This window comes from Trematomus bernacchii, unplaced genomic scaffold (assembly GCF_902827165.1).
Source record: "Trematomus bernacchii unplaced genomic scaffold, fTreBer1.1, whole genome shotgun sequence".
NCBI classification, from domain to species: Eukaryota; Metazoa; Chordata; class Actinopteri; order Perciformes; family Nototheniidae; genus Trematomus; species Trematomus bernacchii.
Window position 1 is genome coordinate 2,611,192 of NW_022987513.1, and position 19,892 is coordinate 2,631,083.

The window sequence follows — 19,892 nt, forward strand, 5'->3', positions numbered from 1 at the left end:
TATATCAAAGTTACAAAAGAGAACGGCACCTAGCAAGACATCTTTTCATCTCCAGACTGACAAGTGTCCCATTGTTGTCATCCTTCAGCGCTACTTTGTTGTTGAAAGCATCTCTGGGTTGTTGTTATCAAAGGCATAAATCACAGAGCTGCAGAGAGCCAGGTGGCTTTCAAATGAACTGCTGCACACATGCTCATGTCTCACCTCTCCTCTGATCAACGGAGACCTTCGGTACACACAGAGAACCCCCCCCCCCCCCCCCCCCCCCCCCCACACACACACAGATAAAATAGAGGGACTGGGAATCAGCCAGAGAGAGAGAAAGAGCATTTACATGCACACCAATAATTCAATTATAACCACACTAATGCAATACGCATATTATTGCAGCTCTCATGTAAACACCTTAACCGGGTTATCTTACTCGCATTAAAGTCCTAATCAGAGTAAGCATAACTTGATTAACAGAGCTGGGTTGCTTGTCAATCATTCAGATTCATTTTGTGTGTGACTGGTTTCTTTCAGTGTTTGGAGTCTGTGCATGTGGCACAGAGGTCACACGCTGTATAGGACTGCCAAGCGTATGTTTGAAACAGAAGGTGAGGGTAGTACAAATAAATAAAGATCTTAACTTGCAATGGGTACCAGGTAGTTTTATCTATTTGGTTTCCACTGAGGGTTAGTACCTCTTTATTGTAGAAGGGATTATCCATTATCCATTCAGGAAAATGTCTGCACTTTGTCAACTTAAAGCAAATGTACGATGTGTCTTTGTGATTTGCCATTTTTATTTCAAAATGTGGTTGCTAATATTGACATTAGCTCGGAGGGTTTGTGCAGGATGTGGTGCTTATAACATATTTCTCCACCCAGGTAGTGCTAGGGCTGGAAGTCAGAACCATAGAAAAAGGTTTTATATATTATTTCTATATCATTTCCAACCCGATATAGTGTAGGGCTAGTTTATTTTTCTTTCTACTATTTCACTGTTTTTATCTTACTACTAAATTGAAGTTAAAATGAGAAAAATACTTTTCTTAAGTCAAGTATTTGATTCACACAGAAAAGCCAAAAATACGTGAGGCTTTCATAAAGGCTATTCTTTTATTGTTACAAAAAATAAGCTATATTTTCCAAAATATATTGAGATATGAAATGACCTTTAACATGATATGAGAGAAACAGATATCAAGTAAATAAACTTGCATCATGGGAATTGTAGGATCTTGTGTTTTTGGAGCTTAACACATATTACACGACTAAATGTCTCATTGTCCACCTACTGTATTTTTACCAATTTAAAAAAAATAGATTTTATTGTGCGAGTACCCAAACTAAATGGAAGTGCAAAACTAAATTGCTGGAGTACGACCTAAATTTGGGTATAAGAAATTGAAAATATCCCATAAATATTCAACTTTTTGTTAAAGTGATTTTAGCGATGGAGTTACATGCCATTAAAGGAATATAAATACAGCAGCTTTGGAATAAAAGACTGCTGTACAATACTGAGGTCCCCACAGATACAGCTTCACCTCAATATGATTTTGCAGTATCAAAAGATCCTGATTAAAGGCCATGACAGCTGAACGCAGGGCATGATGTATCTCTTCATACTTAAAGCCAGGCTATGGTTTACCATTGGAGAGGTTTCACCTGGACATATACCTCAGGTGTGTATGTGGTGCACTAATAATGTGGTTAGTGCTCTAAAATACATACAACAACAACAAGACCCCTAACCTTTATTGTAGATGGTCGATGTTGTGTTGCTCACTTACAGTATATGATCACACCTGACTTCCTTATTGTATGTTCACGTATATGTGCAGGCCGTGTGTAGTTTCTTTGTGTGTCCTTTGCCTAAGCAAGGACACACAAGGTAATGGTTTCTGTATGTAATGAAACCAATTGGCACATTGATCCTTTGCCATTAAGACTTTGTGGCCTCTGATTTTGAGCAGAGAAAAAGTCAATTACAGAAGTGGAGTGAGCACAGAGCTCAGCAAAGCCCGGCTTTATGGTGGTAATTGCACATATATCTTATACTTCTGAACAACAAGAAGAGGCCAGGAAGAAGATATTTTTGGTCAAATTTAAACTGGGTAACCTTTCAGAAGCACAAAGAATACAAACGCTTCATGCTGTGGGAGAGCTGCACTGTCTTTCACTAGACAAGTGTGTCCTACAGCGAGTCTGACACACAAAGTCACATCGGCTTATTGTAAAGCCAACATACTGTACATGGTTAACTTACAAGGGGATGGTGAGTGAAGGTCAGAGGTGAGGTGAGGTTGAGTGATGTGCTAAAGGACACTTCAGAGAGGCGGGTTCTCACTATGCTGCTGTCTGAACTGGCATAGTGAATTGCAATTGTCTTACCAGTCTCTATATTATGTTTTGTATACTGGCTGATAAACAACTTTAGCTCTAAATGAATCAATCAAACCTTCTATGACTCCCATGTCTATAATGCATTATAAACATACTTTTATAGCATTATAATCGGAATATAGCACTGTCTAATTCTTCATCACACAATTAAGCATGTTATACTGACTTATAGTAACAAGTATCGCAATAATACTTAAGAATCTTATAATGACATTATAACCAGGGGTGCACATAACTTTCTCAGTGAGGTACTCAGATGAGTACCTGGAGTCAGTGTTTGATACTCCAACTTCTGGCTCCACTCAAAGTTATTTGATGAAGCCCTCTGTATCGCGAACGTCAACGGGAGGGGGGGGGGGGCTAGTGGAGTACTTCGTGACCACAGAGCGTGAACGTTGTGATCAGCTGTTTTAGCGCAGTTCTCCAGTGAAGGGGGGGAGTCTCCCTCTGCAGCCGGTTGGCGTAGTTTTGGCACAATTCCGTTGTACAGACCGACGTTAACAGCAGCCCTGTCTGTGCACACGGAGACCGACTCTGTCGTCCGGTGATCTAACCGCCTTCTGGAAAAGCTTCACAAGTACGTCGGTACGCAAATGCGCTTTGTGACACAAGTGACGGTACGCATTTCAGATTGTTGCCGCGCATGCGTACCTGCGTACCAGTTATGTGCACCCCTGATTATAACATTGATTATAATGCATTATAACAATATTTCAATGCATTATAACGATCAGAAATACAAGTCAATAGGATACTTGGAAAAAAACACATCGATAAGTGCCCTTACTGTATATTAGGAAGTATTATGACACCTTAAAATGATCATAACATTTTGTATATAGTCTTATGTTTGCATTACGAATATGTAGGAATGCTGATTCATACAGTACATATGAAAAAAGCGTGTGCGCATTTTTAACTATGTGTATTAATTGTAGGCTAAATATAATACAAAATAAGCATGTTTTATAATAATGCACAAGTTCTATTAAAAAGTTGCTTACTAAACACTCAACTTGAGAGTAACTCCAGCCTGGGAAACGGCACAGTCAGCAGCCATCACCCGGCTGTACACGGTGTGAGGGACTGGGATGTTGTGATGTGTTGTTGAGAGCTCAGGAAAAGCTCAGTGTCTTTTACTTCAATTCTCAGTGACAAGAGTTTGGCTTCTTTGTAGCTGAAGTGCATGGCAGCATAGCATCAAAGAGGACAAACTAGGCTCTTTATTGAAGTGCAGCCGACCTCTTCTTTGTACGTCTTCCCATGCACTTCAGTACAAAAAGGGAACGGCTCCTATGCTGCAGAACTGATTTAAACACAGTCTGCTTCCACTCAAGCCTCCGTTTATATCTCACACACAAACACAGTAGGAAAAGGAAAAGGAATAGAGAGAAAAACAATAAGGCAAAGGGAGAAAGTGTATTTCAAACAGAAAGGGGGGATCTGCCAGAATAGATAAGAAACAATTATTTGAGTCCATTCTGAAAACAGGGAAACTGCTTTGCAAATGGGACAGGGTCTTGGTTCACAACCCAAAATACTCAAGGCAGTTCATGATGGTGACTTAAATAGAGAGAGGAGGCAGGAGGACACAGATGTCTGACCTTGCAGTGGTGCTTATGTAATGGTCTGCTTCAGTGCATTTAACTGCAGTGCTCCTTTCCAACCTGGGATCAGTAAAGGCAACATGTCTCTGCAGTCCAATCTCCTCTGACATCACTCCTGACACTCGGAGAGTATAAAAAGGTCTTGCGAGCTCTGAGTGAATCTCTTGTTATGGTCCTGCCTGTGTGGTCCCCGTGGAGCCAATCATACTAATTACACTAGACTACTTTAGCCTCCTCTCATTAGTGTCCGAGTAAACAGCCTTCATTTTTTATGCATTTTAATGCCCAACTCCCAGATCTGAGGGTGGCGGTGGCGGGGACAGATGAAGGATGAAGGGGGGTAATTTCAGGTTTCCTCAAATGAAAGCGAGTGCATTAAGTGTCATTTCACCATTCAAGTTAAATATGTGTTTGTGGATTTGCACTGATCACTGTGAACTTGCTTTGGCTGGATTTACTAATGCTGAGGGATAATAAAATACAGTGTATTAATGTTGGTAATAAGAAGAAGCAGCTTTACAGACTCTATCTCATGAATATGATTTTATAGCCCAGTCAAATACTTGCAGACTTCATTATATTTCAGCCGGCTGCATGCACTACGGTTACACAATCTAACACTGCTCTAGATAGCAGGGGCAAGTAGGGTAACATGTGTTATGACCCAAAAATAGCACTGAGACTTTGGCTTCCTCTACTGGAGCTATAAACAATGTTTCCACATGAAGTGGGAGTATGCAGAAGAAATCATTAATATATGTTTTCATGTTCATATATGTATGTATCTGTTATATTATGTAGAGATATATATATATATATATATATATATATATATATATATATATATATATATATTCATAATAAAATTAATGAATGTATCAGTAGCTTATTATAGTACATTATAGACGGCCATGTCAACAAAGAATTATTAACATACTTCTATGGCATTATAAGGTCAAGGCACTGTATAATTAGAGTTATACACACTCTACATATTCATAATGCTTTAATAATCAAAAACAATAATAAAAACACGTACAAATAATTTATAGTTTCCTATAAAGTATACTAATTTGGTTACCTGTAAAAGATTGCTTTATGTACTGTACAACACAATTTTTTTATGCTATAAATTATTCTTGCATAGTTTTATTAATATTTCTTTTCAGAGTACTTAGTAAAAAATGACTTCAATTGACATTTTAATGCATTATAACAGAGAATATTGTGTTATTTTAACAGTGCGAATGAAAATACACCATGGGACCATGGGACAGAGGGAAGGGGCTGAGTAGATACCTAGCAACTACCCAAGATGCCGGGCCTGGAGCCCTGAGCAGTGGGTGGGATGAAAACAACAGGCAGCAGACACTGAGCATGTTCTCACAGACACACACATATTGTGCTCCTCTGCTGCCCCCCCCCTCTGTCTGCACCCCATCCCCCTGCTGCTCTCCTGCAGTGTCCGGAGGTGGCAGCCGTGCACGAGGCAGGGCAGCTCCAGTTTCATTTTACACCGGCAGCTCAACAGTCCAGACGTAATGAGCTTTAGCGTTGCCACTCTGCTTTTTACAGCAGCTCATCTTCCCCACCACAGGCACCTTGGCAGTGGGTCTCCGTGGCAGACTGTTTGTCTGATTCAGTGTGTGAGGATGTGTCTGCTGTACTGGGGGGAGTTAAGACCTGGGCAAATGAGGTGAGCCTTCCTTCCCACCTTCAGGAAATAGCCAGCCTTTCAGCTTTGCCTGAGTCAGAGTGCAGAAGCTGTTTTTGCAGAGACAGGTGCTCATGGAGGCACCCGAGGAGGCGCACATGTTTGTGCACGTGGACGTACTTGTGTGCATGCAGACAGACAAGTGCAAACTGCACCCACACAGAGTATAAAAAACATTGCCACAAACATAAATAAACATAACCACATGTCCGATAGAGCTCTGATGGGCATGTGCGTGGACCTGTTGCATCCATCCTCTGCCTCAGGAACACACATACTGTACAATGGTAGCCTCTGACAGTAAGGCACACACACACATAAACCAGATTGTGAGCCGTTAATGGAGAGCAAAGCTGATCTGAGAGCAGTGGAGCTCTATGGGTGCACATGCAGAAGTAGACAGGGCGCTGACGTCAGAGCAGCACACTCACTACTGTCACAGGAGCGGAGTCATGGCCCGGGAGCTCAGAGGCTGCATGGGCAAATGTGTGTGAGTGTGTGCAGTCAGCACTGCTGTGGAGACACTGAGTCAGACAGGCAGACTGGAAGGCAGAGAGCGGCTCTTGGTAATGTCCCTCCTCCTGCTTGGTCTTCAAATTAAGAATCTTTGATTGTGTGTGTTTTTAAGTTTTAGAGAGTAAGGTCCGCGGCTGCTGGAGCGTGTGAGGTCATGGCGCTCCTCGTCAGGCCCTATTTTAAGGCCCGCGACTCACGCAGGGCCCCGGCCTCCACAGGGCCATTGGGCTAATGATCAGCCTTGGCAATTAAAGTCAGTCTGTGAGTCAGTGTGGCATCAGGAGGGCCATCTGCTCCCAGCCCTCTAGCACTCTCTCTGGCCTGTGGGACCACTTGCTGGGGTCACAGCTCACCCAGCGTGGAAAGAAGATGGTCACAGGATCTGAGGAACAATCTGCTGTGTAACACTAGCTCAATAGAAACCTGTTCTGGCGTTAGCACTGCTGTCTCACGAGTGCAGTAAAAACACAAACAGTGGGATCTGTCTTATGGAGGACATTGTTGCATGCACCCGTGACACAGGTAAGCTCCTCATCAGCCTCAGGCCAGTGATTCTTTCCCCCACCTGCTCCGGTACTGGAGCCAAGAAGCGGGGTACTTATTGTACTGAAATGGGAAATATAAAATGTCTGAATACTTGAGAGAGCTTCAGATCAGCTGATAATGACTGCACATGGATTCCCAGACTACATCCTCATCCACATAGGAGGTAATGGACTATAGCCAGCAAGAGTTTTATTGGACACAAAGTGTTGAAAAGGAGTTTTCAACACTTAGAGGTAAGAGGGATACTCGGGTCAACACGTGAGGCAGTACTGGAGCAATGCCAGTATGCTCATCTGCATCTAGAGTCAACAGTGCAGAATGAATGCAGGAGAGTTCTTGAAATAAAGCTGAATGTAACATTTTTAGTTTGTCTCCGATAGCTACATTGTGATGAAGTATAACCGAAAAATACTTCTGAGCCTGAGGGCCTCTCTGAAAAGGAGCCACAGAAGTTTGCACCCTAGAAAAAAGGTTTGCTAGTTCTTTCTCAAGTGGTCTTTGGTTTAGCGGCACATCACCACACTGCCATCCTACCGTCTCGTCCTTGACCCCCCCCATGACCTTGCAGAAGCCTCATTTCTGGATATAGTCCACAACAACACCTTTCAACCCAGCAGCAGACGGCTGCTGGACCCTGGGGGAGGCCAACTGGTGGTTCAGGCCTATGCCTCGGGTGTGACCTCTGGTGCATTTATCATATGTTCAGTCGGCTCTGCCCCCGTTTATAGGGGCATGCCCCCCCCCCAGGAGCAGTCACTCTCACACCAGTTGCACAGGTCAGCAGCTCCTTTACCCTAAAACCCACCTCCTGAGAGGACAGCTGCTCCCTATAGCTTTATGCTCTTCTCCATCAGAGAAAAGGGGGTCAGCAGGTCAGCAGCCTTCATCTTTTTACTCCGTCACTAACAGTTGTATGCACCACAGGCACCTTCTATAGGTGTAGCTCCATGCCATGCAACCTCCATCACTCTGTGTCCTGTGTTTCAGGACGACTACCTGTAGCATTTTCTATGATGCCTATTTCTACAATGCATTATAATCTGCTTTAAACACTGTATAATTATAAGCACTCTTAAATGTTGATAATATGTTATAACAATAATCATAACACATGATGAAGCCTGTTTTAATTACAAATAAGGTCAAGAATCATAATACTTGGAAATTGCTGATTGCTCACTAACATTTTATGATTATTATTAGAACTTTATTAAAAGCAAACTATTGACATTATAATGCATTTTGACAGTGATTTAGAATGTAGAAAGTGTTACCCAAATCTTCATCTTGTTATTTTAAGACAACTCTCACTTATTTTATCTCTCTGTCATTCTCTATTAACTTATTCTGGAAAATATTCCTGCAGCTTAATGTTTTCAAATTTAATTTTGTGATATTGTCCAGGTTTCTATCTGACACTGAGTTTGTTTGTGAGTTGTATTTATCTTATAGAAACTGTACATTATCTAATTTCCTTTTAATTGTACATGAATAGACCATCTTTATTTCAGCACTATCCCTTAAGCGGTTAAGTATCTTGAAGTAGGACGACTCAACAAAGACAGACATGTGGGCGTTTATGGCAGCACAACCCCTCGTCTCTTAAAGCATGGGACTTTGCCAAACAGGCCACCCCGAGTCTTCACAGTGAGAGATATCTACTCCACACTGATTTAGGCGTTTCAGAAGGCATTTCCTGTCACTTGGATATGATGTAGTGTGCTGTTGTGTTTAAGGCATGGTTGGTTAATGGAGTTGGAGATACAGAGGGCTGGAGGCTACCGCAGCGCTGTCCAACACTCTATATCTGACGGGGAAACAAATCTGACACAGACATGTGACAAGAAGAGGATATGGCAACAGGACAAGAAAAGAAACACAGATGGAAAAACCAAGCCACTAACTCCAACAAACAAACACCCTTTTTAGAATGTGTTATGAGAAGATGCTAAATATATATAGCATACTGTAGAAGGGCTGTCAACGCATTAACGCTTGTGATTCATCTGGAAACTTTAACGGTTTAAAAATAGCCTAAATGCAAATTAATCATATTACAAAGTTTGACCCCAACTTCCTCCCCTAATTCCAGCGCAGATGTGTACAATGACAGTAATAAGGCAAAGGAAGTGCAGGAAGTAGCACAAGCTATATGTATTGCCCTGACCTCTGCATATCACACTCACTTTTCGTGACTATGTTTTATTGTTTTATGTTTTATATATATTTATGTTGCATTGTTGGTGGAGCCGGGGACTTAAGATGTTCATTGTATAACTACACTGTAGCTGTGCTTATGACAATAAGGCCTCAGAACTTTTAACTTTGATTTTTAAAATCGATTTAACCACAAATATACAGATGTATTAAAAAGGGTAGCGTTAAGGTAACCCCTTCTGTTGTCATTGCTACACTTACCTCTGCCCTCTCCCCTCCTTAATGTCCCTTCCTCTCCGTTCTCTTACTACTTAAGAGGCTGACTCATTGCTGTTTCTCATGACATCTGGTGTAGCCGTATGACTGAGTGTTATGTCTTTCTCTCACTCAGTCTGTGTCTCTCCCCTGATGGGACCCCACTGACATCTTCATCTCTGGTTTTTCCAGTGTAGCATAATGACCTCCTACTAGCAGCCCTAATGGAGCCATAATGGTCATTTATGCCAGGGGAGGCTCCGAGGGCACGGCTGTGGAGGCAGAGAGGCGCTCGGGTGAAGTCCCTCTGCTTCTTCACGCACATCTCAGTCTTTGTATAAATACAGTTGTCTGTGTGTGCGTTCCACTGAGCATTCACCAGTGTGTTATGAAATAAATGAAGGTGTAACTGGTTAACAATAGAAAGCACAATATGTGTGTAACATGAGTGTTTCCCTGCTTTTTAATGTTCACATCTACAGCTCATTCGCATGCATAATGCACTTCTTTTTTTTTTAATTACATTTCCCCTCATACAGATGAGCTCCCTATTCATGCATACATCATACACACAATGGAGTTCTACCACTGGCAGAGACTATACTGTACATCAATTACAGTGTGGAAGCTTAACTTGCACTTATTGCTATTTTCTTTCTAGCCATTTGCATTTTAATATGCGCAGTAAACACAAGGAGCTTTCTGAGTAAAGCCTTAAAAGACACTTTAAGGCTGTGATGGAATAAGATGCTTCTTTAAATGTGGCTTAATATTGCAAGGTCCTCCAGAGTGGACATCCCTCAAGCTTTAAATGCGGCACATCTTAAGATGTTCCCCCGAGGCCAGTTGAATAATACAAAGGCACATTTTTCAGCCAGCTAATGCTAATTAGACTGTTGCATAGAAACAGGAATAATGTACAGTAAGGTTCCCTATGACTTGTCAGATCCTGTTTTTCCCGCTTCTAGCAACATTCACAGCTGCGTCTTGAGTTGATTTAGGAAAAAAAAACATCCTACAGTATCTAATCTATTATGTTTACACATAAAACCAAGGGAAGAAAAAGAAAGAAAAAAAATAGGACTTTCTTATTGTAATCAGCTCAGTTAACCATTATGCATTTTTATTAAAAAACTGCCATGAATGTAGCTTCTCTCACAAAGTGGAAAAATGATGGCTAGGCACTGCTTTTTCCAATTGAAATGTAAGAGAATATGTAAAAGTAAAGCAGATACAGATACACTCCTAATACTACAAGCATGAGGGCGAGGATATTCATTTCAACGCGACTTTCCTTCATTTGAAGCTATCTGAAAATCAGTGCCGTCCAACAGATTTTTACCTGCAGTATCTAGGGAAATGTGCGCTCTTTAATCTCTGTCAGAAATCAAAAAGAAGTCCTTTTGATTTACCTCATTTTGATTCAAAGACACCTTGAATTTGAGTTTGTTCTTTGTAACCTGACAAATGTTAGCTATGACGTCTGATCATTTAAGTCAAGTTCTATAATGCTGACGTGCTGCCATCCAGGATGAGCAGAGCAGTGTACGATACTGTTCAACATTACTTCCATCTTTTTTGATGTGGACATTGTGTTGTATTTTTTTGTTGAAAAAAAGCAACTCTGTCAGTATATTAACAACAAGCCCACAGCTGTTTGTTTATGCGCATGCTTCTGTCTTTGCCAATTCAAATTATTTTCCATACTGCAGTGTCTTGTATCACACACACTGGTCTAGATATTTAACCTGCTTATGTAGATCTCTCTCAGGGCGTCTGCATAGAATCTCTCAGATCGCTTCTTTGAAAATTCACACATAGCTATCGGGAGTGAGCGATGATTTGCCTCTGACCCCGGGCATATGTTGGCAATCTCCAAAAAGTGTCGGTGTGTAGATAATCTGGGCTGTGTGTAAAGCAATTTTTGGAAAAGGCAAAAATGAGGCTGTATTATCAACGTTACTTTAATTAAAGGGGCCCTATTATTCAAATGTTCAGGTTTTATTTTTTGCCTCTACTGTGACATCTTTACATGCTTTAATGTTCAAAAAGGTATTTATATTTCGGTCAGTCTGCTCTGATTGGTTAGCTGGCCTGGTCTGCTGTGATTGGTCAACCACTTAGAGATGTTCCACCTCTTAGCCTATCATGTACAATGTGTTGGAGCGCTAGCCAATAGAAGTGCAAGTGTTACGTAGGGATGTCATTATGTTAAGGAAGTAAACAAAGGAGTCCAATGGAGGCGTTTCAGGCAGGGGGGGGGGGAACTTTGGGATTTTAGCCTCTGCAGCCATTTACATGCAAAACACCTATAGAACACAGTACAGGAAAGGGAAACTCCAAAAAGCATAATTGGGCCTCTTTAATGGGAATAGATAAAGAGATTCGGCTACAAAAAAAATAAAAGTTGCATAATGATGATGACAGCGGTACAACACTGAGGGCTCTGTGCTATTTGAAAGGCAGTAACTACCTCAGTACATGTAGTGGTTTTCATCTTAAACTGTGTGGATATTTACATCCACACAAGAGAAATGCAACATGACAACGCTCACATATCACATGTCACATTTGCATTCATACATTACAGTCCCCTCTGCTTTCTTTTGACACTGATAATACCACTGTTTGCCATACATTTCCTGAATATGCAGCAGCCCATTCGGAGAAGGTTTCCTTCACAATGGGAGCAGACAGACAATGTGTCACATGTCATTGTTCATCAATGTGTTACAAATCTCTGGGAAGAGACGGCCCTGCTAACATACAAATCAATGCAAATCCGATGGAAATGTGTTCCTTAAACATTGTTAACAATCACGTATCCACTATTAGAAAAAAGTTTTGATGAATCCAAAAAGAACAGACTTTTTGTTATGTTGGTGTTGCTAATCATTTGTTACACCTCCTTACCAATTGTGATTCTGTTTCTTGATTGTCACTACACATGCACTATGCAACATCATCTTTAAAGTGTAATTCCAACGTTAGTTCAAGCATAATGCTGAAGGGATGCAGCCCGAGGGAGACAGTGTGTGATTACAGCGGCGCATATTAAATACAGTTTGGAAGTGAGTCAAAATCAGAAGGCAAACACTTCAACCAGCTTTCTGTCATCAGCATGAACACTTTATAATATAGCTAGAAGAACAGGTCTAAAATATATATATAAAGTTTGATGCATTCTAGGAATGTGCAACTGAACATTTGTAAATTAATTAATTTAATATCTCAAAAGGAATAGACATGAATCTTTATGGCTTATGATATTAAACTTCCAATGTATTTTCCAATCCTTTACATTTTCTTCTAATGTTTTATTGGCACATTAATATGCCAGAAACTGCATCACCATTCTCTGCTATTAGCATCATAACTATACGTGCTAATTTATAGTTTCCCTTTAATTCAATAACTATTAATTATATATACTGCATAAAGCACCAATTATTTTTAGAGAATTATTCAACAACAAAGTACATAAATACATACAAATAAAGGGGGATATACTGAAATTCATTTGCATTTGGAATTTATTTATCCAGGTTATTAAATAATGAATGTTTTACTATACACAGTATAATAAACAATACATTCAATTGTTGTTATCCGAAAGTTTGTAAAATGTGTGTGTGCTTGTGTCTAAGAGAACTGGAGCTTGGTTAGTCTCTAATTGAGTTACACACAAATACCAATGTCAGAGTTTACACTTTGAGGATGTTTTCTGATATATGATTTCTTGCACGGACACGTTTTGACAAATTGGGGATGCTGTGATTCATATCAGTTATATATGAAGGTCTGTGAGTGCATTAAATAGTAATGATGTCTGAGTCGTGATGGAACTACGTTTGCAGGCAGCCTACGAACACAGACATAGAAACACACTGCATGTGATCAATATCAAAGGCACTTTGTGATCAATGCTGGGATTAATTGGGAGTGTCACAAGGACCGCAGAGCTAAATTGTCAGATTCTGTTTAACAGCTGCTTAGCTGCTTTGAGTCTAACTGGCTGCAGTCTTTTATTTCTATATATATATATATTTATATTACACTTGTCTTTTAGGTTCTCTTTTCTCCATTTGAACTCTGTTTCAGCTGCCGGGATGTCAGCTTTGGTTTCTCTTTTTCCTGTGTACGTCTTATTGAGTTTTCCTACTTAATTCACTGTTTCATCACTGATCAATGTTTTATCACTGTTTTATCTTGACAATTGGACAATTGCCTAACCGCCTTTTCCCGTTAACAGTGGACCCCTGAGGTTTACTGTGTGTACAAAAGCCTTGAAACGCTGCCCACAATTTACGCCTCCTGGATCCTGTCTGCCTGTTCTCCGCTCCATGTATTTATAGGAGTGTTTCAGCGGGAGGGGGGTGTACAGTGAAATAAAGCCTTTGATCTTAAAATAAGGATGCTTTCCACATCTTAGTAGGGAAGGACACCAGTCAATATTTGGCCTGAGGTTATTTCATCTGGACAAGGGGTTTGATTCATACATTAAAAAATTCCAATTACCCTGTCAAGAGTTGAGCGGGCCCAGAGGAGGCTGTTTTAATCATACAGCTTTATCAAGCTCTTTAAATTGAGTTTAACATGGACAGAATCATACATTCTGCCTTGGGGAAGGTGACATCCCTTAATTTGTCCTAAACTGTAAACATTAAACAAATCTATGTTTAACTAAAATTACTTATATGGTATAAACACTGATCGCTCTTTTCATGTCAAATCGTTTTCCGTTGCATCCTAAAAGCATCTAAAGATGCTTTTACAGAAAAATAAGGATGGATAGTCATTCGTAAGGTCATCTTTGATAAATAAACTGTTGTGTACATTGTAAGTCTACGGATTCACATTGATATCAAATGAAACAAAGGGTCTTAAATTATTCATTTTTTAAGAAGACAGACCACCAAGAATTCCCACATTTGTATGCAGCTCGTGTTCCCCCACGTTGATGAGAAGGTGCTATTCCATTTCTTCTGGCGAATGATGTTGTGGTCAGGTATAAATCTAGCATGTGTCTGATCTGCAGGTGGTCACAGCTGGACCTCCTGTCTTACCATTGCTGAATCTATTTCACCGAGATATTACAGAGATCTGAGCGGCTGTCAGATATTTCCCATTCCGTCTTATCAGCGGAAGGAATGATGTCTGGCACGGCAAACAAAGTATGTGTAAAGTCCTTAAATAAAGCATGAAATTGACGGGATGCCTGTCTAAGTGAGGCGCCTGGGAGCCGCGGGCCCCTCGCAGCAGACAGGTGCAGCTGCTCACCTCCAGACTGACGCCTCCCATTGAAGAGCCGCAATCTGAGTCAACACTTTTAAATGCAGAAAATGGATTCATTCATTTTCCATTATAACAACAAATGGATAAAACGACCCTACACAACGCACTGCTTATTTCTCTGCTTCTCCACACATGGATTTGCATACATTGGGCCGCAGAAGACGAAGAACTTACCCCATTTTAGACATTTGGTCATGCTACTGTTGGAATATGGGATAAAAAGGAGTAAGCAATTTACTCCACTATAGTCAGCTTTCAAAATATAGTTGAGAAATCCGGACAAGTAACATACTTATAACCCTGAATATTATCTGGTGACTGACTTGTATGTATGTTGATGATATTTTGAGTATGAGCGTGTAAGTGTGTGTGTCTTTGTGTGTGTGTGTGTGTGTGTGTGTGTGTGTGTGTGTGTGTGTGTGTGTGTGTGTGTGTGTGTGTGTGTGTGTCTTTGTGTGTGTGTCTTTGTGTGTGTGTGTGTGTGTGTCTGTGTGTGTGTGTGTGTGTGTGTGTGTATGTATGTGTGTGTGTGTGTGCGTGTGTGTGTGTGTGTGTGCGTATTTGTGGCTGTGCATCCCAGAAATCAGCTGCAACATTGATATTTTAAGAAAGTATTTCACTCACCAGGGAACTGGTAGCTGTAGCTAGGCGCGAATCCAGTGTATCCACGGCCATACGTCGCCACAATGTTAGGGTAGCCTTTGGTAGAGAGGAAAGAAATTAAGAAGGGATTATTAGAGAAATACATACAGATGTCATACCAACACACAGACAAACGTATATCTTTTTTTAGAAGGCAACAGATCTGAAAAGGCTGGATTTAAACTGAATACCAAGAAAATTATTATTTTCTCAGGCAAATTCTAATGTTATTTAAAGAGGCCCTATTGTGCTTTTTGAGGTTTTCCCTTCCCTGTAGTGTGTTCTATAGCCTGAAAATGTTTGTGTGTTACCCTAGCTTGATTTGAAATAAACTGCAATAAACAAACCTCTAGGCACTAATGTATGTATTTGCTTCAATCCTAATGAGAGGTGCCATGTATTTACAGCTCGTAATGTTGATTGTAGATTGTAAACTGATAGACATTGGCTGAGTGTGCAGTCAGACAGCCAGCACCACCTTCAATCAATGGTCAACCGTCACAATTACATTAACCTCTAATCTTGATCATGCTGCTCATGTTGTTTTTCCTAAAGTCTTACCCTTCATGGATCAATAGCCTCTTTAATTATATTATATTTTAACACACTTAAGGAACCTCAACAGGAGACTCAGAGCAGTTAATAGAAAGTTGTTTTTTTAAGCTGCGACTGGCTCTGTGGCTCGCTCTGTCGGTGCACAGAAATGTCTCCACCCCTTGGCGGCCACACTTCTCACCCTAGGAGGCTGAAACTTGGCAACGAGGTCATGTTTTCTGAGGTTATGAGAGTGTGAATGTATGAAAGCGGGTATGTATGCATGTACGTGGTTGCTATACATTCTTGCTTTCCTATATTTATGTTTTTTGATTACTGATCTCCATCATTCATTGAGGTAAGATCTTCAGTAGAGTTGGGTATCAACACCTGGTGACAAATTAGGAGCTGATTCAAATGAGGTTACAATGCAAAACATTGATGACCAAATATCACTCCTGCTTCTTTAAGCCCAATTCATTCTACATTGTTTTACTGTAGCACAAGTTACCATGCATTTGTATAGCTCAGTTTACTAACAGGTGCCTTGAAATGACGTCTGTTAATGTTCAGTGCAACTTCTACGTTGCAGAAAACGTGCTAATATGGCTAGAATTTGTTAAAAGGATGCTTACTAACAAGGTTTAACCGTGAATTTAAAACTCTTTTATTTTCTATAGTTGTATATAGTTATCAAGGGTAGCTAATGCTTTATGGAAATGACAAGCATGTGTGAAATGTGTTAAAATAGAAACCACCTCTGAGAACAGCAACATCAAGTGAGAGTTTGGGGTCCCTTAGGCTTATAACACATTATAATTATAATTACTGTTACATTACTTTATAACTAGCATGCTTCAAAGAGGCTTACAGACAACAATTAAAAAGAGAGAGGCTTGTATTTGTGAAAAAACAGTGACTTGTGCTGTGTTGGATAGAGATAGAGAAGGTATCCACTTTTATAAGTGAATCTTGATTAAAATATATAAATTCAATCACTTTCAATAACCCATGTCTTTATATTATATATTATTATATATTTAAATTGAGTGGAGCACAATAACTGTTAAAGGCTAATATGTTAAAATGTAATTCTGAATAAACTATTGTAAAGTTGCAAAGGTATCCCAGCCTATACATCTTATTTATTGTGCAGCCCTACTTTCAATGATCATGTCTAAGCCTTGATATTCCAAATACACCTAAGTATGTCTACATGCAATGACAAGTTGAGTTATGTTCCCAAATTCTATTTTCAAAATGTTTTGTAAGTCTGTAATGTGAGTGACAGGGGGGGTTTGGTGAGAACTGGGAGTTGTCCAAGTACCAGGACACACTCCCCATTTTGCACTTTAACCGGCCACCCTCCACCCGCAACATTAGCACATACATCCCCCAGTGTAAGAAACACAGCATTAGTTAGTCAGGATTACTATTTATCCAAGGTATAAAGAATGTAATCACAGCCTCTGAATTATAAAACTTGCTGAGGATGTAAACAACAAACTGCCATCTGTAAATCAAAGTCAAAGTGTGTGGGAGGAAACAGGCGCGTTTAGAGTTGTTTAGTTTTGCTGTCCCTAGATAGATGGAGAGTTTCAATGAGGCCAAAAGAGGACCGAGTGTCATTTGAAAAATGTAAGAATAGCAGATGTATTGTTCATCTGCCGTCAAGCTTCTTATTACAAGCGCAGGCCCGGCAGTTAATTAGCTGGACAGTTTTCAGACAGAAGCAGCTGTGGGCAACATATTGAGAAACGGGGTGTGAGGGAGCAGGCAGCGAGGAAGTGGGAAACACACAAAACAAGACATTGGAGAAGAAGAGTGGGTGGGTGGGAGGCTGAGAGAGGGAGCTAGTGTGAGAAGGAGTGAGAATTTGAGCGCCATCAAAGGTAATATAAACATAATTAACCCTGTAATTATGGTATATGTCTCAGTCTTTATCCGTTTCCCTCAAGCTATTATCACCTCCAACCATACGTCTGGACTAAATTATCTAATAAGAGGAAGTCCTCTAGGCGAGGGATGAATCACTCGAGGCGACCTTGATAACTCTTTCCTTATTGTGTGTAAATACGACCGTAGAAACCAGCCCAGGAAACGGTTTGGCCTCAGTTCCCGTTAGATACAGCATGTACTGGCTTGATCAATTGTCTGTAGTCACATATACATGTCTACAGTTTAACTGTTGCTACTACAGACTGTGCAGACTGATGGAACATACAATCAAAAAACATAAATATTAAGGGGCTGTAATTATATATATTTTTACAATCAAATCTTATATAAGGGTATTCCAGCTGCGGGACTAATAAAGGATTTCAGATGGTTTTTAAATGGGTACAAGCAGAAGGGCAAACATTTGTTTGACCGCAGTAAAACAGAACTGTTTTTAAGAGGCTGAACACGAAAAAACATAGATCTAATGTTGCTTTAGTTATATGAGACTAGCTAGGGTCTAAGATCATTTTTAATTGTAAGTGATGTCTTTTCCTGGTTTTGAAGACTTCGTTTCAGTAAAGTGATGTCATTTAGAAATGTTCCAGATTGTTCTAGCTGTTCTGTTATCTGCATGTACCCACTAAGTCATTCTATCCACATTACTGATGATTATTTATCAAAATGTGTATTGTTTAAAAATGCTGTCCTTTTAGTCGTATATCTATATTGAGGTATTTGGTCAGAAATGTTGAGATATATTATTTTCTTTATCCCTCAGAATTACCGGCTATTAAGAGATTGTATAGACATATATTAAATATATATATATATATATATATATATATATATATATATATATATATATATATATATATATATATATATATATATATATATGAAGAGACACCTTTAATATCGATTTAGAATATGAATGTCAACGTTATAATTGAGGCAAACTATATAGTCCTAATATAAAATACTGACGACTAAGATTATGTGAATAATGCATAAAGTGTATTGCGTATATACATTTTGTTCCAGAGATGACATATGCACACTTGTTTGCCTGTGCCTACAGCATGCGGCGTCAAAACATATTTTGCATTCATGCATACTTGTGTGTGCGAGTATGTGCGTGAGGGTATGTAGGCTATGTGCGTGTGTGTGTGAGTGTTTGTGTGAGCATGTGTGTGTAAATGCTCTGTTCTGTATGCCTCAGAGCCTGTGCCAGCTGGAATCAGAAAGGTTGACCTTGGTCATAAATATCTAATCAGTGTTTGCTGTCCATGAAAAAGTTCAATTTATTCCTGACCCAATGGGAAAATGCCTCTCCCAGACCCTCTTCCATCTCACGCAGACAAAAAGAAATGCAACTGAGAGAGGCTGAGAGGAGCCTTAACCTGGTGTGGATGAAGTAGGACGGAGGCTAAACCAAAAAAAAAATCCTTCATCAGCCGCTGATGAGAAGTCATCACCAGGAAGTTACAGATGGATAGCTTTCACACAACCCCGCCTCGCTGTTTGTTTGGTCTGAAAAGAACTGTGATGTGATACAATGAAAAGCTATCACGGGCTGCAAAATATTGGATATTATGTGTTTGATACTGTCTTAGTGTCAAACAGAATAAATGCCAAACTGAAATTGTTGGCTTAGACTCCTCGCACCGCCTTATTTCAAAATGTTCTCAAACTGCAAAACCACTTCCCTCGTCTGATGTACTGCATTACAATGGCTTTCACATTACTAACTGAGGAGAGATGTGTGCACTGAGTGTTAAAAGGAGAGGGCTTTAGAGAGGAATATGAAAGTGTCAGGATTAAGATACATGCTTACTATCTCATTCGATCCTAAGTATGTGCATACAAACAAGAGAGCGGGAGTGAAAGAAGAAAGGAGGAAGAGTTCCCTCTCCTCAGTAAATGAAGCCTGCCATTGTGTGTGGCCTCTTAGTGCTCTTATTTGCCTTATTAATATGCATGCTAATGTACCTATTTTATGGCTCAACAGTTCTGATTCACTTTAAAATCAATTATCCATCTGGTACACCCATACCTCGCGCAGGCTCAAATGTGTATTAATTTCAGCAAACATACATCGGGCACAACACAATAAAGATAAATGCCTCGATTAGAGGCAGTAAACAAAGGAGCAAGGGATGGCTTTAATGAGATTTGGCACAAAAGGAGCTTACACTTTCTTAAATAATGAGCCTGGGGTGCCATTTTTTTCTAAATGCAAATTATATAAAGGAATGTTTCGCTGTCCTTGTTCCAATTTCATTTAGATAAGA

The 19,892-nt window shown here is 40.0% G+C and overlaps 1 protein-coding gene across 9 annotated transcripts in view; it reads right to left on the reverse strand.

The window, feature by feature from the left end:
* Positions 1–19,892, reverse strand: part of msi2b (musashi RNA-binding protein 2b) — a 264,521-nt gene that overhangs the window by 37,181 nt on the left and 207,448 nt on the right. For all 9 annotated transcript variants that reach the window (XM_034152830.1, XM_034152854.1, XM_034152822.1 and 6 more), the window contains one exon: positions 15,109–15,183. In XM_034152830.1, coding sequence (XP_034008721.1) covers positions 15,109–15,183 — 75 coding nt within the window. The remainder of the gene's footprint in view (positions 1–15,108; positions 15,184–19,892) is intronic.